Source organism: Cetorhinus maximus, chromosome 4 (genome assembly GCF_964194155.1).
Source record: "Cetorhinus maximus chromosome 4, sCetMax3.hap1.1, whole genome shotgun sequence".
Classification (NCBI taxonomy): domain Eukaryota; kingdom Metazoa; phylum Chordata; class Chondrichthyes; order Lamniformes; family Cetorhinidae; genus Cetorhinus; species Cetorhinus maximus.
In genome coordinates this window covers 45,227,259-45,255,040 of record NC_135882.1, presented here as the reverse complement: position 1 = coordinate 45,255,040, position 27,782 = coordinate 45,227,259, and the positions used below count along the sequence as shown (strand labels likewise).

Genomic DNA, 27,782 nt, shown 5'->3' with positions numbered 1-27,782 from the left:
AGAGGCTAGACCTTCAGCAATGAAACAGTTGATTTAAATGTAAATAGGCAAAAATGGAGTAGTGACCATAATAATTCAGGTTTAAGGTTCACATAGAAAAGGCACCTGGAACTTCACACCATTCACCATCCTGACTTGGAAATATAGCATCATTCCTTGGGTCAAAATCCTGGAATTCTCTCCCTAACAGCAGTGGGTGTACCTACACCACATAGATTGCAGTTCAAGGAAGCAGTCCACCACCACCTTCTCAAGGGCAATTAGGGATGGACAATAAATGCTGGCCTAACCAGTGATGCCCACAATCCATGAATGAATAATAAAAAAAGCTGCAGTATATTTGGTTTTATTGTCTTAAGTACACTTATCCAGAATCAAATGTATTTTTGCCTGGTTATGTCTAACACTTAGGTATGAACAGCAACTTTAAACTGTCATAATATTATTTCATCTGACTTGCACATCAACCTGTCTGCATCCTGTAGACAACAGCTCTCGTGAACAATGGATTTCTCAGACCAGTTTTGTGTATTGGCTGTTCCTCCAGGCCAAAGCAAAGGCAAACAAAGACATCCACACTTGGAAACATTTACACCATTTAGCTTCATGTATCAAACCTGTAGCACAGAAATCTTTCCCTATTTGGCAGATGAAATAGTTCTAGTTCCATAACATTTACACCTTCCACATGCGGCAAAGGAAGTTTGGAGGGGTTGCAGCCCGAAGGTGGTTTCCACAAATTATTCTCATGCCTAGCATGCAAATTGCAAACCCATAAAAATTATGAGCAGCTTCAGCATCCTTCTGGTTAACACTCCTACAGATGTACTCAGCACCATCATTCTTCACAGTTAAGTTCTTGGTGGTTGGTTTATTTTAGAGTGGGTCAACCAGTTTAACTTTCACAAAATTAGCAGCCCCCCTCTCCCTTTCTTCACCTCCAACTCCATTCAGAGATTAAGTTCAGAAAAATTACAGTTGTTTAAAAAAATACATCATGCTGTAATGTATGTTTCTCAGAATAGAGGTTTCTATAAAATGGTTCTTTGGCCATGAGATTTCTTAAAATTTGACAAGACCTTGACACACATCAAATTTGAATTATTTCCATTTCAGCATTCCTAAATATTGCAACAAAGTTGCCAGGGTATCACATTGAGCACTAGCTGGCCCTTTGGCCAATTAGACTGATGCAAAAGGATGAGGGGTAAAAGGCAAATACCCACCTATTGGTCAAGACATAAACAATGTATAAATACCTGCAGGGGAGGTGTAGTGCTATTTTCACTGGACTATTCCAAAGACCCAGAGTAATGCTTTGGGGACTCAGGTTCAAATCCCACCACAGCAGATGGTCAAATTGGAATTCAATTAAAATATCTGGAATTAAAAGTCTGATGATAACCACAAAACCATTGTTGGTTGCCATAAATACCCATTTGGTTCACTAATGCCCTTTAGGAAAGGAAACTTGCCATCCTTACCTACATGTGGCTCCAGCCCCACAGCAAAATGGTTGACTCAAATGACAAGGGCAGTTAGGGATGGGTAATAAATGATGGCCTAGCCAGCGATGTCCACATCCCATGAATGAATTAAAAAAAACCTGAAAAAGAGCTTGTCATCTGAAGCTGTTCCTCAAAGATACAAGAGGACATATCAGTACAACAATGAAAAGAATGAAAGGGGAAGTTACCACAAGCAGCTACTGAGCAGTGGCTGTGACATAATTTAAATGGCATTTAGGTAAGGGAGAATATAAAAGGATACAGGGAAAGTGGATTACAGTAGATAGCTCCAATTAAAGCAATAGCACAAACACAATAGGCTGCCCTGCCTCTTTTTGGGCATGCTTTTATTTTGCACAAACTCTGCTGCTGTCTCCAGGTTCTCAGTGTGGGTGTTGTGCAACCGACTGCAAGGGTTAAATTGCCAGGATTCACTAATACCAGTTGCTGGGAAAACCATCTTTTAACAACTCTTCTAGGTCACTGGTTTTCACAAGTCCCATCAGATTTACATTTGGCTTGCAGCCACCTGTGTTATTTATAACCATGTTTGGGAACCCAGCTACACTTGTGCAATATAAAAAACATCTTATGATTTACAACAGCCAGCTCTTGTGAAGGCCTGGAACCTCAACACAGTACTTAAAGCTTTAATACTTATGTTTTATCTATGGAACTGCTGTCATTCTCTGGGTGGACCATAAAAGACCATTTGGTTTTAAAGCTATGTTCCATAAGTATATATTTATATGAAACGCCCATAATAAGAGTTTAAAGACTGAAGCTTGAAGTTGTAGTAATAATGTAAATTAGAAGATTGAAAACCTCAAAAAAAAACTCGAATTGCACAGAACATTGCCGAACACTTGGAAACAACAGGACAGATCTATGTTTTGTGCAGGGCCCTACTCTGAAGCTATTTAATCTGAGTGCAATGCACATAAACCCAATTCTCAAACTATGGAATTTCAGTTTATGCAGTGATTTAGTAAGAAATATTTTATTAACCTTTATCCCCAGCATGAGCAAACCACAGGTAGTCACAGCCAGCAACTGCTAAAACTAAACAAGAGCTGTGTGGGTTAAATGCCAACATTTCACACAGGTATACAGTGCTGATGGTCAGCAAATACCACTGATTATATTGTCCCATTAATCTTAGCGCGCGCACACAGCTGAAGGAGACATTTCCAAAAAATGATTTGAAAACTTTATTACAGAGGCGATGTGAATATATATGCACAGCCCATAATTAAGATCTCCAAACCAAGAGTAACAAAGTTGCTGGTGCTTATTCTAATGACAAATTGTGAAACTTAACACTTGGGACATAATCCTATGGCTGTTTTACACCAGAATATTTATAACGGAATATAATCTGAAATTCCAAGCCAAAATCTGCTATTTTTCTCAATATATTTTAAAGTAATTTTGACAGCTGACAAGTTGAAGTGGACAGCTATGCTAACAACACTGTTTTCCCCTTTGGTGAGAAATGCATACATAGTGCTCGACCTAAAAATTCTTGATAATTATAATCCCATGAAAACATCTGAAAAGTAAGCAAACAATCTTGATTTTATTAACATATCAGTGCAGTGAGATTTGGTCACAGAGGCACAATTATGACTTGGAGAATTATAGGACGCAACTACATTTTTAAATACTGGTTTCAAAAGCATAGGATTTGATTAATGGACATTTACAAATTTATTGTAATTTTTTTTTTAAAATACAGAACGCACCTTTCCTCTTTGATCTAAAAGCAATTGTGGGTTAAACAAAACTGAGAAGCTCCTTTATTCACAACTGCTGTTTATCTACAGGTAAAAGGTTTGACATTGAACTCAAACAATAAAATGCGCTAAATGTTCAAAAACAGAAATAAGATTAGCCTCCACAATGGGGCTGGTAGTTTTATGTAAAAAGCCATGTGACCTTAAAGGAAGCAGGGAAAATATAGCTTAAGAATGTGCAAGCTGCAACTTTAAATTAAACAAGTATCCTGATTTGAGACAGGAACTGAAATCACAACATTTTTATATTGTCTTTTTCTCCTTAGAACGTAGATTAGCAACTGCACTATATGATCTTGCAGATACAGTTCTATCTAGGGAGACTGGTATCTTGTAAAGGCAGTAAAATGTATTACGGCACAAAAAGTAAAAGGCAAACATTTAAAAAATAACATGGCATATCTCAACATCAATCTCAAAACCAATAATCAAGAAACTAGACAGGTAATTTGAAGCATAAATGCTTCAAAATGAGACGATTATTGTGCAAATCTGGATCTACTGGCCATTTTCCTCCTCTTGCCATATTTACGAAGACCACTTTGAACCATAATTTCTGGACTTTCAGGCCCACCCTCAAGCTTGCTGCATCCTACAGGTGCAGGGAGGGTGCTGATCGGTGGCAGTGATATTTCCAGAAGTTTCAAACTCACAGTAAGGTAACTGAACAGTCAAGCTGTGTTTTCAATATGAAACATTTTGTACAGTGAAGTCAGATTCTAACATTTACATTTGCTCAATGTCCTTTGTCATAATAAAGATATCTTCTATATGCAAAAATGTAGTCCAGCTTAACTGCTAAATGGGACAGTTTACTTCAAAATTACATGGTAGCCTTCAGTATTTTCAGCTGTAAAATAAAAAATATATGTGAGAGATCTGCTTAACATTAGATTAACTTGTACAAATTGCTTATGAAGAAAAATATATACCTTTTACTGTGCTGATGACAAAGCAACTTTCATCTTGGAAGTTGTGAACCATCTGCAAAATACATTTTCAGGAAGTGAACACAGCTATTTTAGGAATATGTGAAGAACAAAAATGATCAATTATTTTTGCCAATCTTAAGATTGTCCTAATTATCCGGTGGAACATTTCTATATAAAACCAGCCACAGGCGCTTCAATTTATTTTGAATTGCTGAAAAAAAAGTTTTGTTAGAGCTTTCTTCTCATACAGTATAAATATGTATTTTTCTACGACTTGTCCTGATGAGTGCAAGATGAAAAGCTATGACAAAAAATGTATTTTTTTCAAGCAACACGCAGGTTCTGTACTAACAAACGACTATTCATTTTGAATTAGAAGTTTCAAGAAATGAGTTGAGACTTCCTAAACTTATTTCACATAGGAACTAGCAGAGAAAGGAAATTTTCATACCTACAGGCTGAAAATGAATCCAGGTCCCAAGAATCACTGGAGGCCTCCTCTTTCAAATTCAACACATATTTCCTCAAATATAGTCTTTTCTTTTGAGGGTAAGGTATTTTTTTTCTTAAACGCATTTGGCTTAGTAGGTAGGGGTCGAAAAAAAAAGGGATCATCTTAGACGCTGGGTCAAGTTATACAGCACGATCTATGGGATTAAAACCAGAACATGGCCTATTTCTATCTGTACATCTTGTGCATGAATGATGGTTAAAGGAGTTGGAACTTAAATGCTCATAATTAAAATAAATATATGGTGTGGGTTTGGTGCTTTCCTTGGGCTCCAATTGTTTAACCTGATTTATGTCTATTTTAAATTTCAGTGTAGTCTAATAAGATTGGTAAGATACTTGGGAGTAATTTGCCTTGGGAAAAATGGGTGCCAACAATGGGGGCATTTTTGGATCTAACTTCCCAATTGTGGCCATGGAGGAAACTCCAAGCCACGATCTAACATACGGAATTTGATTTACTTTTCAGCTCAAGTTAGACAGTTGAACATACTGCAGTTCCAAAGGGAGATGTTGAAAATCACAAGCTTAAATGAGGTTTTATATCAATTGTAATGTATTATAAACATGTCAGTTTCCACATGTACACTGACACCACCCAGCTGTACCTCATCATCATCTCTTTCAACCGCTCCAGTCTCTAAACTCTCAGACTGCTTGTTCAACATCCAATACTGAAAGAACAGAAATTTCTTCCAATTAAACATTGGGAAGACCGAAGCCATTGTCGGCGGTCCCCAATACAAACTCCATTCCCAAGCCACCAATTTCATCCCTCTCCGAGGCTGAGCTAGTGTTCTGACCCCATGATCCCAAGGTGAGCTTCCAAACATACATCTGTGCCATCACTAATTTCTATTTCCATCTCCGTAACATTGCCCATCTCCACCCCTGCCTCAGCTCATCTGCTGCTGAAAACCACATCCATATCTTTGTTACCTCTAGATTTGATAATTATAATGCACTATTGATTGGCCTCCCACATTCTATCCTCTATAAACCAAAAACTTGCTACTCATATCCTTAATCACACCAAGTCCTATTCGCCTATCGCCCCTGTGCTTGCTGGCCTACACTGGCTCCTGGTTAAGCAACCATTTCGGTTAAGTCTCCATTTTAAAATTCTCAACCTGGTTTTCAAATCCCTCCACGGCCTCACTTCTCCCTCTCTATAATCTTCGCCAGGTCCACAACCCTCCAAGATATGTGAGCTCCTGAAATTCCAGCGTCTCAAGTATTCCTGATTTTAATTGGTTCACCATTGGAGCCTTCAGCTGCCAAGGCCTTAAGCTCTGGAATCCCCTCTCTAAACTTCTCCGCCTCTCTACCTTGTTTGTCTCCTTTAAGACGCATCTTAAAACCGACCTCTGACACGCTTTTGATCATCTAACCTGAAATCTCCTTCTGTGGCTCAGTGTTATGCTTTGTTTTAGAATGTTCCTGTGAGGTACCTTGAGACATTTTATTACATTAAAGTCCCTCCATAAATACAAATTGATTTTATGTACGCAAGAACTCTGAATCACTAATTTCTCCAAACGTATGGTGGCAGCACAATCTCCAAGCTAATGTAGGCTATGTTTCTAAAATTTATATTTTTGCCTCGTTTTGCAAGGTTCGCCAAAACAAAATTACAAACTGAACATTCTATGTCTTCCATCAACGCCATTGTTTATGCTAATGCAACCCTTTTCAACTTTCTTTGCTATTCAATAAAGTTCAGCAGCTTTAAGAGAATAGAGAGATTAGGACACTAGTAAAGGAATTCTATTACCAAGGAAACGAGTTTGACACACAAGTTCAGCACACACAATTTCAGCAAAACAGTCCCCCACTCTTAAACTCAGACATACTTGTCTGAGAGAGACACACCTTCAGGCCAAGGGTGCACAACAGTCTCAAAGGGAGCACTCATCAATTGTTGTCTGCAGGGAGTGTGAGGTTATTGGGAAGAGAGAGAAAATAAAGTTTGTCCAGGACAGGCCTGACCTGGAAAGCAGGTACCAACAGCTGGGGGATAGGACAAATGAAAGCTACACAGTTGTACCTCTGCACAATGCCTATGAATTGCACTCTCTGGAAATCCACTGTCAGCCATCTGATTTCTTCCCAGTCAACAACCATGCTCAGAGATGTTCCCACTGACTGCCTTGCACTCCAGGCCACTGGAATCCACACGGCATGTTCAATCCCTCCTCACTCGGCAGCTCATGCTGCGGCACCACATCTGACAAAGCCACAGTCAACATGTTGCACAAGTGGCCAGGGGCAGGTACACTGCGCGCGCACATCCCCTTCTGGCAGAATCAATAATAAATCTGTTCCCCTTCTGTTATGTGCAGAAGCTCAAGAGTCATATTGTCTTTTTTAAAATGTTTAAAACACAATATATTTCAAAAGCACCTCTGCAGAGGCCAAGATTGGAAAAAGATTTCAATGGGCAGAATTCCAGAATCAAAAAGTCAGAATTCTGCCAAAAGACGGAAATTTCTCATCCCTCTTTATGTCCACCAGAGGGGACAAAGGATACCTCAGTTTAACGCATCATCTGAAAGATGGTGCCTCAGACACTACAGCATTCCCTCCACACTGCACTGAAAAGTGTCACCCTGGAATACACACTCATGTCTCCTTTGTGGAGCTTGAACACTGAGACCTTTTGACTCAGTTACAAGTGCTGCCACTGAGCCAATTCTGACACCTACATTCTCATGGGGTGGAGCGTAATCGATGCACATAGTTAAGAACAGTCCCAATCCAGCCCTTTATAGAGTCATGGCCATGGTAGCAGTTACTGAACTCAGCACAGCTGATTCTCAGACTTCTCAGCAACAAAATTCCTACTTACCTGATCACTGACGAGAACATGAATACCTGTAGGGCCCTGTCTGTACACCTGGTTTATCTGATTTTGGGATATACTAAAGATGGTTGCAATCTTTTTGGCAAGTTCTGCTGTTGTCAGTTCTTCCAGGTAGATAGCATGGTACACTGGGGAAAAAAAATTATAAAATAATTGTAACCACAGTGTGCAGTCTACTAATTCTTGCTAATGAATTTAAAATACCAAATACATTTAGTTACAACATAAATGCTAGTACTTAAAAAAAAGGTAGCATAGTGGTTATATTATTCCACTAGCAATTCAGTGGCCTGAACTAATAATCTAGAGATGAGAGTTCAAATCCTGCTGTGGCAATTAATGAATTTGAATTCAGTTAATTAAATAAATAAATCAAGAATAAAATGTTAGTACCTGTAAAGCTATCAACTGATCTAAAAACCCAACTGGTATACTAATGTCTATTAGAAAAGGAAACTTCCTCTTGTCCTGAGCTGGTGTGACGTTAACCTTTTTGTCACTCCAGATAGTACTGAAGACTTGTGCTCCAGAATTTGCCACACGCCTAGCCAAGCTGTTCCTGTACAGCTACAACACTGGCATCTACCCGGCTATGTGGAAAATTGCCCAGGTGTGTCCTGTACACAAAATGTAGGACAAATCAAACCCGGCCAATTACCACCCCATCAGCCTACTCTCCATCATCAGTAAAGTAATAGAAGGAGTCATCAACAGTGCTATCAAGAGGCACTTGCTTAGCTATAACCTGCTCACTGATGCCCAGTTTCGGTCCCGCCAGGGCCATTCAGCTCCTGACCTCGTTTCAGCCTTGGTTCAAACATCGACAAAAGAGCTGAACTCCTGAGGTGAGGTGAGAGTGACTGCCCTTGACATCAAGGCAGCATTTGACTGAGTGTGGCATCAAAGAGCCCTAGCAAAATTGGAGTCAATGGGAATCAGGGGGGAAACTGTCCGCTGGTTGGAGTCATACCTAGCACAAAGGAAGATGGTTGTGGTTATTGGTGGTCAGTCATCTCAGCTCCAGGACATCACTGCAGGAGTTCCTCAGGGTAGTGTCCTAGGCCCAACCATCTTCAGTTGCTTCCATCAATGATCCTCCTTCCATCATAAGGTCAGAAGTGGGGATGTTCACTGATGATTGCACAATGTTCAGCAGCATTCTCAACTCCTCAGGTACTGAAGCAGTCCATGTCCAAATGCAGCAAGACCTGGACAATATCATGGCTTGGGCTGTCAAGTGGCAAGTTACATTCGTGCCACACAAGTGTCAATCAATGACCATCTCTAAGAGAGAATCCAACCATCGCCCCTTGATGTTCAGTGGCATTACCATCACTGAATCCCCCCCCACTATCAACATACCGGGGATTACCATTGACCAGAAACTGAACTGGACTAGCCATATAAATACTGTGGCTACAAGAGGCTAGGAATTGTGCGACAAATAACTCGCCTCCTGACTCCCCAAAGCCTGTCCACCATCTACAAGACATAAGTCAGGAGTGTGATGGAATACTCCCCACTTGCCTGGATAAGTGCAGCTCCTACAAGACTGAAGAAGCTGGAGACCGTTCAGGACAAAGCAGCCCACTTGATTGGCACCACATTCACTCCCTCCACCACTGATGCACAGTAACAGCAGTGTGTACCATCTACAAGATGCACTGCAGGAATTCACCAAGGCTCCTTAGACAGCACCTTCCAAATCCATGACCACTACCACCTAGAAGGACAAGGGCAGCAAATAGATGGGAACACCACCATCTGGAAGTTCCCCTCCAAGTCACTCACCATCCTGACTTGGAAATATATCGCCATTCCTTCACTGTCGCTGGGTCAAAATCCTGGAACTCCCTTCCTAACAGCACTGTGGGTGTACCTACACCACATGGACTGCAGCAGTTCAAGAAGGCAGCTCACCACCACCTTCTCAAGGGCAACTAGGGATGGGCAATAAATGCTGGCCCAGCCAGCGAAGCCCACATCCCGTGAATGAATAAAAAAAAAGACCCACAGCAATGTCTCTTAACTGCCCTCTAAAATGGCCTAGCAAGCCACTCAGTTGCAGTGAACGACTACAAAAAAGTACAAGAATAAAAAACAGATGAACCACCCTGCATTACAAAGCATACCCAGCCCAGTCAATCCTGCAAAGTCCTCCGGAGTAACATCCGGGGACTTATGCCAAAAGAGCTCTCTCAGAAACAAGTCAAGCAGTCTAGCAAAAGCACCAATGTGGGAAGAGAAAAAACCTACTTGACCCTGTCCTCATCAATCTATCCATGACAGTATCAGTAGGAGTGATCACAGCACATCCCTTGAGAAGAACCCATCTTCACACTGAGAACACCGTCCCATCAAGTTGTGTGATACTATCATGCTAAGTAGTATAAACTCTTCAGATCTAGCAGCTCAAAACTGGGCATTCAAGAAGCACTGTGGGTTATCAGCAGCAGATTTGTATCCCATCTCATTCTATCACCTCAAGGCATATTCTTCATTCTACTATTACTACCAAGCTAGGCAACCAAACCTGGTTCAATAACTGTAAAAGAGAGGCTACAAGCAGCACCACTCACACCTGAAAAAGAGGTGTCAAGAGCTAAGCTACCCCATAATCAACCGATCAGGTTAAAGTTCTGCCACATCCAGTCGTGAATGGTAATGGACAATCAAACAACAGGAGGAGGGGAGTTCGATGAACATCTCCATCTGCAGTACACAAGTGTAAGAGACAAGCACTCACAACCTATCTTCAACCAGAAGCGCTGAGTGGATGGTCAATCGCAGCCTCCTCCTGTGGTCCCCATCATTGAAATGACAGTCTTCAGTCAATTCGATTCACTCATATGTTATCAAGGAATGACTAAGTGCACTGGACACAACAAAGTATGGGTCCTGACAACATTCTGGCTGTAGTGCTGAAGATCTGTGCTCCAGATCGAGTCAAGCTGTTCAAGTAAAGCTACAGCACTGGCATCTACTCGACAAAGTAAAAAATTGCCGAAGGCAGTGCTCTCCAAAAGGAGGACAAATCTGATCTGGTCAATTCCTGTCCCATCGCCCTATGCTTAATTATGTGATGGAAAATGTAGTCAGCAGTGCTACCAAATGGTGTGGGGCTATTCACTGATGATTACACAGTGTTCAGTTCCATTTACAAGTAGTCAGAAAAGAGAGTTGTCTGTGCTTGCATGCAGCAAAAACCTAAACAAGATCCAAGCCTGGGAAAGTGGTAACATTCATGCCTCAAGCCAGGCAATGACCATCTCCAAGCGAGTCTGAACACTTCCCCATGACATTCACCAGCATGACCGTCATTAAATCCAACACCATTAACATCCTGGAGGTCACCAGAAACTCAACTGGAATGGCACAAATACTGTGGCTACAAGAGCAGGTCAGAGGTTGGATATTCTGCATCAAGTGGCTGACCTCCTGACTCCCCACAGCCTTTCCACCATCAACAAGTTAAGAGTGTGATGGAATACTTTCCACTAGCCAGGGAACACAACCAGCTCCAAGTCACACCCCAACCACTGGAAATACATTGCCATTCCTTCATTCTCACTGGATCAAAAACCTGGAACTCCAAACCTAACAGTACTATGGTGGTATCTTCACCACATGGACTGCACCAGTTCAAGGAGGTATTTCACCACCATCTTCTAGGTCAATTAGGAATGGGGCAATAAATGTTGGCTTGCCAGCAATTTGTGCATCCCATGTATGAATGTATTTTAAATAAGTAGATCTAAGGCAGACTACTATTCTGAATGAATTATAAGCAGTCAATATTGGACAGTTTTAGGAAAACAGCTTCAATTTCTAGTTAGCCCCACAGAGCATTCTGAGGGATATTACCTTTAAGAATTGTTGTTAGTATATTTTTTAGCCATTTTTATTTCATTAAAGACAAGTTTTTAATACTGTATGCCATGGAATTTTCTCAGTATACCCATATACTATAGCTTTTCTACTGCCAAAGTGCATGGACAATATATTTACATATTGGGTTCAACCTTCGATGCTGAGAAACACATACCTAGAGTACCTCTGAAGAAGCTGCATACATTTGCATAAGAATTACAGATTATTTATAGCACTGAAATAGCCATTCACCCCAAAGGTTTCATACTAGTATTTACGGCTCCACACAAACCTCCTGTCCTTATTCATCTAACCCTAGGTGTCAGACAGGGGGTCCCATAGAAACAAAGTTGCCACAGCACATTTAACTTTCAAGATTGTTTAAGTGTTCCGAATACAGCAAAAGGCTGCCGTGTGTAAACGGTAATCAATCATCCAAAGCACACAGCTCAGTACTAAGAGAAGTAACAGCAAGATCTATCCTAAAGGAAAGCAAAGAGAAACCGTTCCATCTGAATATGTAGAATATTCTCTTGAGGAAAAAACAACATTCCTCAACCTAAATATTTAACAAGCAACTTTACTTTAAATAGGAGGGTAAACCCACAAAATTTGACTTAGGGAAAATTAAAGTTCCAATTAAGTGCAGTGGATTTTTTTTTATTTGTTCATGGGACGTGGACGTTGTTGGCCAAGCCAGATTTATTGCCCATCCCTGATTGGTGAAGAGGAATGCATCTACACTTACAATCATGGAATTCTGAAGAAGAAAGTTGAGCAGAGAGCATAATCAATACTAAAGTATCTAAATGGTGGCCAATCTAGATCACCATCTTGCAAAATAGGGTGGTTACTGCTCTTTGGATTGAACTAGTATGCAGCGTCTTCAATCAATCTAACCAGGAAACAAAGTCTGAAGCTCAGAAGTGCTAAAACTGACATATTTGAGTTGTAACCATTCCTTTCCTCTATTAGTAGCCTCATAATTAACCAAGATGCATATAGGCTACTAGTAACATATAGGATTGCCTTTCTTCATCCTTAAGCAGAAGATAGTGACCTTGAAATCCAGTTGTTGTGGGGTGGGTGGTGGGCTGCGTGGGAGGGGAGAAGTAGGGCAGCCTTGCCAAGGCTGCATCTAAGCACATGCCAAGGCGCACCTACCATTTGCCTACTGTAGTTTGTGGGGTTAAGGGTCAATGCCAATGAACCTTTGATGTTGAGATACACACATCTAGACTACCCCAGAAGAGGCTGCATACATCAGCATAAGGATTACAGAGAGTATTTATAGCCCTGAAACAAGCCATTCAGCCTAATTTTTTCACGCCAGTGTTTATGGCTCCACACAAGCCTTCCATCCTTATTCATTTAACCCTAGGAGCCAGACAGGGGACCCCATAGAAACAAAGCTGCCCACAGTCCTTTTCTACAGGGGGCCACGTTTAACTTCTTTAAAAATAAAATTCAGTCTTCCTTTTTAGAAGTCCCGACCCCAACTATAGTATGTACTGCCAGGTGGCCCCCACTTCTGCCACCTTGATTGACTGCTTTGCCTGGTCTCTCACCTATACTGATTATGTGCCAGATTGAACCTGACTGCTGGAGCACAGGAACTCGACTTTCCAGAGTCTCTCTCCAGGCCTCTCCACATCACTGGCCTTGTATGGAGCAAGGGTCCTTACAAGGCTCAACAGAATCTAAATGCTGTATCTGGGTCCTAGCCGAGTTTGCAGCCATCACAGGGAACTCAATGTCAAAATGGAGTCACAGTGAACTGATGACGGAACAGTCTTCTTTTATTTTGAAAAGCACAATACATTATTTCAAAAATACATCATACCAACAGTTTAGTGCCTGAGATTGCTACTCCATGTTTTGTATGCGTGATCACGTGTGCCAGGGTCCAGCAGGAATATCAGAGTGAAAGAGAGATGCACAGTCTGGTTCATGAAGAATTATTCAGATATATTCAAGCATGCCAGGTTTCACAGCAAACGCAACAAAAAAAATTAACATTTCTCCAAATGTGTATATGCTCATGCACATATCTTTTGCAAAGATTAAGCATGGCTTTAGAACTTTAGTTTTATGAATTCCTTCAGACTATACTGTTCAAAGTGATACACATCTCTTGCAAATGCATTATTTTCATAGTTATTTTCAGTGAAGCAGGTTTAAACAAAACTCATTTTACTTGAGGTGAGCAATGTTCAATCACTTAATGGCATCCTCTTTCAAATAAACAATTCTCAGATCTACTCACAGGATAGCAGAGATTTACCAGGATATTAGCATGGAAGAGGGAACTCCAGGAAAGGCTGGAAAAGTTAGCACTGTTCATCTTGGAACAGTGGAAGTTAAGAGGTGAAAAAAACAAGAGGCTTTCAAGATGATGAGGGGTTTTGATAGAGTAGAAAGAGAAAAATTCTTTCCTCTATTAAATGGATTAATAATTAGAGGTCATAGATTGAAAATTAGATACAAACAATATATAAGAAAGAGAATTTTTTTCTCCCCATCTCCCTTGTCAAAGTTGGAATGTTCCACCTGAAAAGATAGTGGAAGCTGATCCCAGAAATACATTTTAAAAAAGGAAGTTGGACAGGTTCTTGAAAATGAAGAACAGGGTTACGGGGAAAAAGTGGAGACGTGGGACTAAGCACGGGTGTTTTTTTCAAAGAGCTGATACGGATATGATATAGCACAGATGGAGACCATTTGCCCTAAGTTTCTATGATTCTATGAACTGATAGGACAGGTTACATTGACTAAGCTTGAATTCCCTCAAATAAAGAAAATATAGCTGAACTGTTTAAGACGATTAAAGGAATTGATAGGATGCACAGAACAACTCTTTCCTCCGGTGGTGGAGTGCAGAACAAGGGCAGACACTGACATCTGGCATCAAGCTATCTCACTTCCTCCCACTGAGCGGAATATTAGGAAACAGAAGACACTTTTACGAAGGGGGAAACACTGGGGCAAGACCCAATGAACACAGCTGCACCACCGAAGAATTGCTAAGATGGGATGACATACTGGAATGTGTGCTGACAATGCTTTTGGTATGAGCCAGATTAAAATATTTGGGGAGCAATGCTGTAGTATTCACGATGAACAGTCAGAGGAGACATCGCTTCATTTGGCAAGGATATTGAGCCTATGTGCAAGTAACTTTTGCACTGATGTTTCAGGCATTGACTGTTAGTTCTGCTGGTCAGAGTAGTCATCTGACCCTGGTTGCTCCTGCATTTTTCCTTCTGTCTGCTGCAAAGCTATGCCCCTGTGAGGCAATGCTATTCAAGAAATAATAAGCTGTAATAATTCTGGATGGAGTGCACTGTAGCATTCAAAATCTATACTTGAACCATATGATACTGATGTGCCCCACAAAGGCTCTGGTAGAGGCATGCACTACACAATTCTTTGACCCTTGTCCCTCGGTTTTGCAGTGGGTGTCACCAACCACAGTTCTAGCACATATCCTCAATCCAACCTCCATGCACCTTCAAATAGAAGTGTAATCATGAACTGATGAAAAATGAAGAAATCAAAGCAACCCCAAGGTAAAGGGTATTCAATTTTTTTTTCTGTTGTGTTAGGGGGAAATTAAAAATGCAAAAAGAGAACACTAAGAATGTGCTGAAAAACCCTTAAAATCTCCAGGCAGACATGGCTGCTAAACATATTAAGAGTTGAAGGTTACCAGATGAACATTACACAGCCTTGAGTGTCAGACTGGAGACACAAGCAGGACATAAATTAGATTAAGTGTACTCCCCTCTCACATAGGAAGGGGCAGATGATTTTAGCTTAGATATGGGAAACTCTTTCGAGTTACCAACAGTCACAGATTGCAACTTCTTTCGAGTAAAGATGAACAATGGACAAAGAGGGGGCTTTGATGAAACACAGTCTTGAGTTGTGAGAACCAAGGTCTTTGCATACATGTTTTAATTTTGATTGGTTAAGAAAATTAGGTATGCATCCTTTAGAATAATTGGTTAGCAAAATCACATGTTTATGTACTCAATAGAATAGAGTTAGCATGGGACCGGTGTGTCGGTTACCGATTGGATGCATTCAAATGTACTCAAATGTATTATGATAAGAAAAAGTACAAAAGTAATGAAATGTAATCAATCTGGGAGCTGGGTCTTCATTCTTAGGAATGATTGCAGCTCCCTTGCATATGCTTAAATAAAACCGGTTAAAGGAAGCCTGAGTCTCTGTGGTCGCTGTGTGATCGGGGATTGTAACTTCTCCTCTTCAACTGGCCTATGTGGTAGTTGCAGGGTCGGAGGGTGTACCTTCTTCATTATGGTTACAGACTTAGAACATACATTCATGGAGCTGTATCCCCCTCTGTTCACGAATGGATAGCATTATGCACATGTGGCCACAAATCAGGAATGAGTAGTAATAAAATCACTTTTTATGACCTGTAGTGAAATGCAAATGCTTCTAGATCAGGATTATCCAACATATGGTCCACTGAAGGTTTTACCTGGTCTGCGGACCGGCTGGCGGCAACTTGAGATGGGCAATATATGCTGGCCCAGCCAGCGAAGCCCACATCCCGTGAATGAATAATAAAAAAACTCTGATCTCTGAGGAGGTTATGGATAGGGGCTTAGAGAAACTCAAGGTAAGAGTCCGCATAGCTTTGTGAAAGGGAAATCATATTTAACCAATTTATTGGAATTCTTTGAAGGAGTAACATGCACTGTGGATAAAGGGGAGCCTGTATGTGCTGCACTTGGATTTCCAGAAGGCATTTGATAAGGTGTCACATCAAAGGTTATTGCGGAAAATAAAAGCTCATGGTGTAGGAGGTAACATATTAGCACGGACAGATGATTGGCTGGCTGGCAGAAAACAAAGTATGCATAAATGGGTCTTTTTCTGATTGGCAGGATGTGATGAGAGAAGTCCCACAGGGGTCTGTGCTGGGACCTCAGCATTTTACAATTTATATCAATGACTTAGATGAGGGGAGTGAAGGCACGGTAGCTAAATTTGCAGATGACATAAAGATAGATAGGAACGTATGTTGTGAAGAGATAAGGAGGTTACAGACAGATATAGATAGGCTGAGGTGGGTGAGCAAAATATGGCAGATGGAGTATAATGCGGGAAAATGTGAAATTTGACAGGAGGAATAAAAAAGCAGAGTATTACTTAAACGGAGAACTACTGCAGAATTCCGTGATACGGAGGGATCTAAGTGTTCTAGTGCATGAGTCACAAAAAGGTAGAATGCAGGTACAGCAAGTAATTAAGGTGGCTAATGGAATGCTATCCTTTATTGTGAGAGGAATTGAACATAAAAGTAAGGATGTTATGCTTCAATTACACAGGGCATTGGTGAGACCAAATCTCGATATTGTGCGTAGTTTTGGTCACCTTATTTAAGGAAGGATGTAAATACACTGAAGGCGGTTCAGAGGAGGTTTGTTAGATTGATACCTGGAATGAGCAGGTTGTCTTATGAGGAAAGGTTAGACAGACTGGGCTTGTTTCCATTGGAGTTTAGAAGAGTGAGGGGTGACTTAATTGAGGTAATAAGGGGCACTGCTTTAAAATTAAGGACTACCCTTTTAGGACAGAGAGGAGGAGAAATTTTTTATGAGGCTTGTGCGACTTTGGAATTCTCTGCCTCAGGAGGAGGCGGGGTCATTGAATATTTTTAAGGCAGGGGTAGGTAGATTCTTGTTAGGCAAGGGAATCAAAGGTTATCAGGGGTAGATAGGAATGTGGAATTCGAAATGAATGAACGGCTGAGCAAGCTCAAGGGGAAAAATGGTCTACTTATGCTCCTATTTCGTATGTCCGCAACTCGACTGTTTCCGGAGACCGTGACGCACTTCGGCTGTTCCCAGAAGCCTGGGTATGAGCCTTGCAGCGTCTCCTTGCAATTCTGCAATCGCCTTTGCAGCCCTGTTGGATCATGCCCGCATTTTCATGGTCACCAAGTGTGCATTAACTGATTAAACTCCTGTAACAAATATGTTCAGGCGTTTTGGGCACATCGAACAGGAATATATCAAAAGAGAAAAAAGTAAAATAGAAAATACTGCAAAACACTCAGCAAGTCATGTTGATGTTTAAAACAGTAGCCCTTCATCAGAACTGAAAGATAACGCTGTCATGGAACTATATGTTTCATAATGTTATTGTGGCTTATTGTAAAGTAGGTTTATGGGTGTGAGTGTAGATGGTCCTGTCTTTGTGATTTAGTTAATTAGAGTCAGATAGGCTGCAAGTTTGAAATTATCAAAAGTAGTTAGGGGTAAAAGGCATTTGAAATGTTAATGAGTAAACATGGATGAGGTCTTAGCATGTAAGGTGTGAAGAAAAGTTGCATTTTTTGATAAGTGAAGGAGTTGCTTGGGGTTCAAAGGGATGGTAGGATGATTTTTCCCAGAAGGTACTGACCATAGTGGCAATGTGAAATTTTTATATTATGGAAAAAGTACATTTCCAAAGACATAGAACAATGACATTTACAGATTAAAGAGAGAGAGAGAAACATACATAAAGGTGGAAGGAAGGTGATGTTGTGGGGGCCATGTAAGATCTAACAGGAGTGTGTGAAATAACCTTAGAAAAACCTCCAGCCATTTTTGCAAAAGTCTGCTGTGTCCAGTAACTAAAGTTGGAGAAAAGCCTTTGGAATTCCACTGTCGAGGGGGTGTTGTGGTTGCTGGCTTGCTATTTATTTGGGACTGTTGCCTTAAAGAGAGTGTATGGTTAGGATCAGTTTAATTAGGAATTTTGTGATTTATTATAGTATTAAGTAACTGTAATCTTATGTATGTGCTTGAAATCTTTTCTTTTGTTAAGTGGTGAGACTGCAAAAATGGCTTCATTCATAGCTAAGACTCCCCTGGGAGTAAAAGGCATAACTCTGATTGGCTTACAAAAAGTATCTAAGAGTAAGTTAGCAGAATTGGCGGATAAGTTACAGTTGAGGTTAACTGTAGGGGCCAAGAAAGCAGACATAATTGAAATGATTTGAATTTGGCACCTGAAACTCGTGAGTCACAGCTGAAGGTAGTGAAACTTCAGCTACAAATGAAGAAGCTTGAACATGAACAAGCAACGGAAATAAAAAAAACTGGAATTGGAAGCAAAAGAAAAAGGGCATTTCAAAGGGTGCAAGCAGTAAGCCAGGAGAAAGAAAACAGGAAAGGGAATTGGCACTGGAGAAATTAGCAAGGGAGGAAGGAGAGGGAGAGAGAATATTAGCTTAAAAAATTGGAAGTTAAAAAAAGAGATCTCAGATGCTGAGGGAGGCTCTGAGGATGAAGTGATCACTTCCAAATGGTGAAGCCTACTGTAGTCAAACAGCCTGTGGAAGTGCATTCAACAGAGGTGTTGCAGAAAAAGAATACTCGATTGTTTCCTGATTGTATAGTAACAGGATCACAAACTCAACAGGCCAAAACAGAAAGAGGAGGAATTTAAAAGATAGGGAAAATATGCTGATATTCAATTAGCTAATAGGATAAGATTTTCCAGGGAGAAAGAATGGAGGAGAATGAAGCTGAAGTGTTTAGTTCAGTTAAGTTGGTAGAGTTACTGCAGAAGGATCCACGAATAAAGCAGTTATATCAGACAGCTTACTCAGAAACAGAGGTAGAATATATTCCAGAATGTTATTATCTTAAAGTAATATGTTAATAAGGAAGTGGAGACCATCTCATGTTTCAGCAGATGAAAAATGGATGGTAGTGCATCAGATAGTTATACCATCTATATACAGAAATTAGATATTGAGTGTAGCTCATGAAATTCCAATAGGGGGACATTCAGGAATTAAGGCTCAGGCCAAAATACAAGGATATTTCTATTGGCCTGGATTGCATAGGAATGTAATCAAATTCTGTAGAACATGTCACACGTGTCAGGTGACAGGAAAAAGTCAAGCAGTGATTAAACTGGCACCTTTAATTCCTATTCAAGCATTTGAGGAACCTTTTACTAGGGTCTTGATTGATTGTGTAGGGCCAATCCCTAAGAATAAAAGTGGAAACCAGTACTTGCTGACAATAATGGATGTGTCTACAAGGTTTCCAGAAGTGATAACTTTGTGAAATATTACAGCGAGAATTACGGAAGAGCTGACTAAATTCTTTACCAGATATGGTTTACCAAAAGAAATACAATTGGATCAGGGTTCAAATTTCATGTCAACAGTTGTTTAAGGAGGTGCTGAACAGCTTGGGGACAAAACAATTTAAGTCAACAGCCTATCATCCTAAATCAAGACTATCCACAGGATTGGGATGGGGAATTCCATTCTTGTTATTTGCTATTAGTGATGATCCTAATGAATCAACAGGATTTAGTCCTTTTGAATTAGTTTATGGTCATGAGGTAAGGGGCCCACTGAAATTAATTCAGGAGAAATTAGTGGGTCAAAATTCAAAAACTACTCTGAAATTTTGGAATTTGTTATGTTAAATAACTACAATCTTATGTATGTGATTGAGATCTTTTCTTTTGTTAATAAATGTTTTAATTTAGTTTTTTAAAACTCTAAAGGTGTTAGTGGACTCATTACCTCTGAATTCAGTGCCCAAATCGTCTCATAATAAATACAAATTGCAAAACCATTGTGATAGCGTGGCCAAGTTTCCCTTGTGGATTTGGTCCACTAGGCTCACATCACCTGCCACATCACAACAATGCAAATAGTTTATAATGGGATTGCCCAACATACAGTCTACGGGCCAGGGTCAATAAATTTCTAATGCTCATCTTTCCAAAATTTGCTCACTGGCCCCATCAGTGAGAAAAAAATTGAAATGTGACCCTTCACGTAAAAAGGTTGGATTCTAGACAATTTCAAATGGGTGGAATCATTAGACTTCAAGTGGAGAGAAACATTAATTCTCCCATTGTTTATGTTCTATCACTGTATAAAATCACCATGTGACTTCAGCAATTCAGCATTCAATGCAGTTAGTGTGTAGAATATAGGATGCAGTCCATACTAACAACAGAGCTTGCTAGATTATGTATACGTGAAGTGAAGCAAAGGGCTATGGCAGCACTTAGCAAGTTATTTTCCAATGTGATCCCATATAACCTCACCACCACCTTCTCAAGGGCAATTAGAGATGAGCAGCGGCTGACCTTGCCAGCGATGCCCACATCCCATGAACAAATTTAAAAAACTGAAAATTAACCAGACTCCAAACACCAGCAAAAACAAAACAGCAATAAAGCAGCTTAGTAACATTTGCTATGTTATTATTAAAGTTGTGTATTATAGATCAACATATAATAATCATATAAATATGAAAATGTGTTTTAAAAGTACTTTGTAAAAATGTTATTTTATGTAGTCCTGTAGGTTTCAGCCAAAGTCTCCATATTCCATGGTGACAGAGAATTCAGTAAAGCCCCTCCTCCCCTACCCACCCACATTGTAATCAGCTCCTCTCGCCCCATACACAGACACCTCTTTCCAGTCCACCTCCCCCCACACACTCACTCATGCCCTCCCTCTCACACACTCCCATCCCAACTCAGGCCCTACTCACTGACTGTTGCCCTCCCATCTCACTTGTGTACTCGCTACTCATCCCTCCATTCACTCATACCCTCCCACCCCAGTCAGCCCCCCCCACATATGCCCTCCCACCCCACTCACTCAACCCCTCCTCCTTCTCCACCATCACCCCAACCTGGATTTTTCCACCTTGCCCAAATATGAGGGAGCTGGAGTGGAAAAACAGCAATAATGGTAATGAATAAAAGGGAAACATTTTGGAAATTAGACTCAATTCCTGAATCTTTATAAAACATCGACATGGGAGAGAAGCGGCTGTCAGGACCCAATTCCCAAGCTGCAGATCTCAACAGCACCCCCAGCTGCCTCCCCCACAAATCCCCCCGCCCCCGTCCAACTCTCTGCCCTCCTCCCCCAAGGCTTCAGCCCCACTTTATACCCTTCCTCTCACCCACCCACCCCACTGCTCCAGTAGCGCCTCATCGCACCCTCCACTCCCTCCAAAAGCAGCAACTGCTGCTGAGTGAAGGATGTGGTCAATACCACAGCCAGCTGGATTTTCTATCAGGCCTTGGATTGGGCAAAAAGATCCAACCACCCCACACCACCAGCTCTTGCAGCGGAAGGGGCAGCAGGAAGATGGCCTAGCGTAAGAAAGCATTCTGCAGGCTGCACATGGGAGCAGCAGCTACTGGGAGCATGGCCTCTGCTTCTCCCAATGATAGAAATCGAGTCAGGTTGGAGGCAGATTAGAGAGGGGCTGAGTGATGGCTCCACCAGCCAAGCTGTGGTCAGAAAAAATATTAAAAGAGCGGAATTCCATGATCGAAAAGTCAGCATTCCACCAAATAGTGGAAATTTCTCATCCATAAGCAAATGGAGACAAAAATGTCCTGTACTCTGGGGAATTATGTCACACAAAAAATGTGGAGTGTTTACATGGTACAGTCTGCATTTTTAAAGAAAACTGACACACTTTGGTTCTAGCAAAAAACATCATTAGTGACCTGCATGTTGTAAGTGTGCACTGAAAATGAGAGATATCACTAATATCTTCAACAGATGCTTGAATTGAGCATGTAACATAAAGGTTCAACATAAGTGGTATATTCATGGCCTTCTGTCCCAGAAGCAGTTCCCAGATCCTGTTGCAGGAGTATGCACAGCCTCCTTAGGAAATCATTGTCTTAACATGTAGGCATCTTTGAAAATGTCCAGTTACAGCTGCCAGATTTCCTACACCCAGGTGCTGGTAACATCAGGTGCTTATTAAGTGCCTGAAGTGAAAACGCAATCAAGTATACTTCCATTGATACTCCTCCGGAACATACAAATTAGGAGGGGTAGGCCCTCAAGCCTGCTCCACCATTCAATAAGATCGTGGCTGATCCGATTGTAACCTCAACCCCACAATCCTGCCTACCCCCGATAACCTTTCACCCCCTTGGTAATGAAGAATAAATCTAGCTCTGCCTTAAAAATATTCAAAGACTCTGCTACCACTGCCTTTTAAGGACGAGAGTTCCAAAGATTCACCACCCTCTCAGAGAAAAAAATCATCTCTGGCTTAAATGAGCAATCCCTTATTTTTAAACAGTGACCCCAGGTATGATCCCAGGTATGGAGGGATTTTCTTATGAGGAGAGGTTGAGCCTGTACTCACTGGAGTTTAGAAGAATGAGAAGTGACCTTATTGAAACACAGAATTCTTAAGGGGCTTGACAGGGTAGTTGCTGAAAGGTTGTCCCCCCTTGTGGGAGAGTCTAGGACCAGAGGGCATAATCTCAGTGTAAGGGGTCACCCATTTGAGACAGGGATGAGGAGGAATTTCTTCTCTCGGAGAGTAGTGAATCTGTGGAATTCTTTACCACAGAGAGCTGTGGAGGCTGGGTCGTTAAGTATATTCAAGGCTGAGGTAGACATAATTTTTTAATCAGTAAGGGGATCAAGGATTATGAGGAAAAGGCAGCAAAGTCGAATTGAGGATTATCAGATCAACCATGATCTCATTGAATGGCAGAACAGACTTGATGGGCCGAATGGCCTACTTCTGCACCTTCATCTCATGGTCTTAACCCTAGTTCTAGATTCCCCCGCAATAGGAAACACCCTCTCCACATCCACCCTGTCAAGGCCACTCACAGGGTCTTAAAGGTTCCAATCAAATCTTCTAAATTCCAGTGGATACAAACCTAGCCTGTCTAACCCTTCTTCATAAGACAACCCGCCCATTCCTGGTATTAGTCTAATAAACCTTCTCTGAACTGCTTCTGATGCACTTACATCTTTCCTGAAATAAGGAGACCAGCACTGTACACAATACTCCAGATGTGGTCTCACAAGTGCCCTGTACAACTGCAGCATAACCATACCTCCCTACTTTTATAATCAAATCCCCTCGCAATAAATGATGACATTCTATTAACCTTCCTGATTACCTGCTGTGCCTATATACTAAGCTTTTGTGATTCATGCACTAGGACACCCAGATCCCTCTGAATCTCAGAGCTCTGCAATCTCTCACCATTTAAAAAATAAGCTTCTTTTTCTTCTTCCTGCCAAAATGAATTTGCCCACATAAGACTCCATTTGCCAGATCTTTGCCCACTCGCTTAACGTAGCCTCCTTATATCCGCTTCACAATTTACTTTACTACCTATCTTTGTGTCATCAACAAATTTAGCAACCGTTCCTTTGGTCCCTTCAACCAAGTCATTTATATAAATTGTAAAAAGTTGAAGCCCCAGCACTGATCCCTGTGGCACACCACCTGTCAAATCCTGCCAGCCAGAAAAAGACCCATTTATGCCAACTTTCTGCTTCCTGTTAGCTAGTCAATATGATACCCCCTACACCATGAGCTTTTATTTTCTGCAATAGCCTTTGATGTGGCACTTTAACAAATGCCTTCTGGAAATCTAAGTACATTACATCCACTGGTTCCTTTAATCCACAGCACATGTGACTCCTTCAAAGAACTCCAATAAACGGTTAAACATAATTTCCCTTTTACAAAACCATGTTGACTCTGCCCGACTGCCTTGAGTTTTTCTAAATGCCCTGCTATAGCATCTTTAATAATAGCTTCTAACATTTTCCCTATGACAGATGTTAGGCTAACTAGCCTGTAGCTTCCTGCTTTCTGTCTCCCTTCCTTTTTGAATAAAGGGGTTACAGTTGCTATTTTCCAATCTAATGGAAACTTCCTCGAATCTAGGGAATTTTGGAAAATTAAAACCAGGGCATCAACTATCTCACTAGTCAATTCTTTCAAGACCTTAAGGTGAAGTCTATCTGGATCTGGAGATTAATAAGGAGGGATTTGGAGTATGCAGCCCGCAGCCCCAACAATTCGCCAATACCATTTCCCCATGATTGTAATTTTCCCCGAATTCCTCTCTCCCATTTCCTGATTTACAGCTATTTCCGGGATGTTACTTGTGTCTTCTATAGTGAAGGCCGAAGCAAAATACCTGTTTAATTCACCAATTCCCCAGACGCAATCTCTACAGGACCAACACTCACTTTGTTAACTTTTCTTATTTAAATATCTGTAGAAATTTTTACTATCCATCTTAACATTACTAGCTAGCTTTTTCTCATACTCCAAATCCCTCCTTATTAATCTTTTTGTCATTCTTTGCTGTTCTTTATATTCTTTCCAATCTTCTGATCTGCCACACGTCTTTGCATAGTCATATGCTTTTTCTTTAAGTTTGATACTGTCTTTAACTTTTTTACTTAATCACGGATGGTGGGCCCTTCCCCTGGGCCTTTTCTTTCCCATTGGAATGTATATATTCTATGTATTCTGAAATATCCATTTAAATGTTTGCCACTGAACTTCTATTGACTGATCCCTGAACCTCATTTGCCAGTTCACTTTAGCTAGCTCTAATTTTATGCCCTCATAATTGCCCTCATTTAAGTTTAAAATACTAGTCTTCGACACACTCATTTCTCCCTCAAAATGAATATAAAATTCAATCATATTATGATTGCTACCACCTATTAGGATTGCTACTAGGAGATCATCAATTAAACATATCTTGTTGCACAATACCAGGTCTAGTATAGCCTGCTCTCTGGTTGGTTTCAGAATGTGATGTTCTACGAAACTATCCCAAAAACATTCTATTAACTCATCTACGCTACCTTTGCCCCCCTGATTTTTCCAGTCTATATATAAGATTAAAATCCCCCATGATTATTGCTGTATCTTTCTGGCAAGCTCCCATTGTCTCTTCTTTTATACTCTCTTACTGTGTAGTTACAATTAGGGGGCCTGTGCACCACTCCCACAAGTGACTTCTTGCCTTAATCATTCATCTCAACCCAAGCCACTTCTACATCCTGGTTTCCTGAACCTAGAGGCGAACGCTCTCTAATGTCATCATTAGTTAACAGAGCCACCCCTCCACCTTTTCCTAACTTCCTGTCCTTTCTAAATGTCACATACCCTTCAATATTTAGGTTATCTATGTCATCCTATAGCCATGTCTCTGTAAAGGCTGTCAGATTGTACCTATTTATTTCTATTTGCGCTCAGTTCATCTGTTTTGTTTCAAATGCTACGTGCATTTAGCTACAGCACCTTTAGTTTTGGTCTTTTATTATTTTAGTAGCGTCTAGCTTTATCTGCTGATTCACTCAAGTCTGTACTCTCTGTCCCTTCCTGTCACAGTCTGTTTATCATTTCCCATATTAATATCTGTCTCTCTTGCCTTGTCTCTACTCTTTGGTTTACCACATCTTCCCACATCATATCATTGTCCCTGGTATCAGGGAGTAATTATAATAATTTAATTGATAATTTGTCATGACAAACCAAGAGAGCAAAGCACAAGATTTACAACTGTGTAGTAATAGCACCATTGAATTACTGCTTGAAATGACAGCCCGGTATTTTACTTTTCTGGATATAAATGACTTTAGTTGTATACAGTTAACATCTTTTGGCCATGCCTTTGTGTTGACAGAGTTACAGGCACCTCCAGGAGCTTAACACCCATTATGTTCACAACAGAACTAACAACTTGCAACCATAACCTACAGCTGGCTGACAATAAACTCTACACCCAGTATATAATGTAATACCCGTTAGCCATATCAACGGCTCCAAACATAAGACAAAATGGTGTTAATAATTTTATACTGCAAGTCGCTGATTTTAATCAATTTATAGTAGTAGCTGCTTGAAGGTAGCTTTATTGCAGCTTTTGTACTTGAAAACCCAACCCTTTATTATGCAATTTTTAAAAAGTCAATAAAAACGTGTGGAACTACCCGAGGGAACAAGAAACAACCACAGGGTTCAAAAGGGGACTGGACAAGTTCCAGCCAGCAAAGAAAATTCAGGGCCTTTGAAATATATCAAGAAGTGAGAAGCTGGATAAGTAGGCTAGGTGAACCAATGTTCTACTCTTGCCTGAAAATTAGCAAATACAGGAGTAGCTGCAGCACTGAGCTAAGTGAATCTATTGAGAGCTATTAACAGATTTAATCCTGGAAAATGGAAACTGGCTCCTAAAGCGGCAATCAGTTTCCCATTTGCTATCAACAATGTTAAGCCCACCATATGCACAGATCTACAGTCAAGGAAAAGGAACATATCTAAATAATCAATTTTTTCAAGAGCTTTCCAAGAAAGCTACACAAAATCACTTACCATATATTGCACGACTGTCTCCCTCTCCGTTTTCATTATCTTGCAAGCTAGCCAGCTGCGAAATACTTCTTGCATGCTGGGATTCTTGGCAAACATAGATGGTTAACCTCGGTCTAACAGACCTGCATTAGGTAATAAGATGGTATTTGCCTTATGTCAGAGAGTATGTTACATGAAGACATGGTACATTGGTTCTCTTTAAAATGATAGGGTGATGGGACTTTCAATTATGACAGTGGCTTTACATCATATTTTCAATTACTGGTTGAAGGAACATTATATAAAAAAGAGGGAACAAGCTAGTTTCCCTTTTATCAGGCCATACAATTTCTGTACGAAACACCTTTGTTCGATGTCCAACAAATATTAGGAAGCACGCAACCCACAAAGATAACTAAATAGCCTTTGAATTTTTTCTTTAATGATGGAGATAGTATATAGAATACACTAAGTTTATGTTCATAACATGACTGTTGCGATTTAGCCTCAGCAGGCTGATGGAATCAAACTATTGCCCTCACTGTTACCATAACGTGGATGGAGAGGCTCAATATTACAAATGCTTCATCATAGCTACTTGTTTGGATTTAAAAAGTTAAGGGAAAGGGATATCAAAGTTAAATAAAGTAGAAAAAAGTGATTCAGGAAGTAGCAACCAGGAGATAGCAAACCAGCTTTAAAATAGGAAACAGTGCAATGATTTTTGAACAGCGAAGTTTAGAAGAGTGGTATTGATAAAACAAAGAAAGATGCAAGAGATGGATCTTCTGCCTCTCACATCTCGCCTTCAACCAATCAAGTGATGAGCTTTTCCTTGCATCCTGTCTCAGTGCAAGAGAATTATTGGAAGATCCCATCTCAATATGGGAGTAGTGATCACATCTAGAACAGACTTACCCTTTTTAAGAGTAAACAGCTGAGTAGAAAGCATTTAGCACAAAATAGAAAAAAGGTCTTGGAAGCAGTTTTACCAATAGAGGAGAGATGCGGCATTTCAGCTGAGTTACTGGGGCCAAGAATGTCAACACTGTCTACTCCTGATAATTCAAAAGTTTTTACATCTGAATTACACTGAAAAACTCTTGATACCTTTTTATTCTAGAAGATTA

At 40.6% G+C, this 27,782-nt stretch overlaps 1 protein-coding gene and 1 long non-coding RNA gene across 4 annotated transcripts in view; one reads left to right on the top strand and one right to left on the bottom strand.

Annotated features, from left to right (window-relative positions):
* Positions 1-2,704: 2,704 nt before the first annotated feature.
* Positions 2,705-27,782, bottom strand: part of LOC144679587 (upstream-binding protein 1-like) — a 132,957-nt gene continuing 107,879 nt past the window's right edge. For all 3 annotated transcript variants that reach the window (XM_078540124.1, XM_078540122.1, XM_078540123.1), the window contains 4 exons: positions 26,674-26,795; positions 7,595-7,737; positions 4,237-4,288; positions 2,705-4,154 (listed from right to left, as the gene is read on the bottom strand). In XM_078540124.1, the coding sequence (XP_078396250.1) occupies positions 4,117-4,154; positions 4,237-4,288; positions 7,595-7,737; positions 26,674-26,795 (355 nt within the window). In that variant the 3' untranslated portion in view covers positions 2,705-4,116. The remainder of the gene's footprint in view (positions 4,155-4,236; positions 4,289-7,594; positions 7,738-26,673; positions 26,796-27,782) is intronic.
* The window catches only part of LOC144679588 (uncharacterized), a 44,199-nt gene continuing 31,351 nt past the window's right edge, over positions 14,935-27,782 (top strand). Inside the window, exon 1 of the long non-coding RNA XR_013576372.1 lies at positions 14,935-15,048. This is a non-coding gene — a long non-coding RNA (uncharacterized LOC144679588). The remainder of the gene's footprint in view (positions 15,049-27,782) is intronic.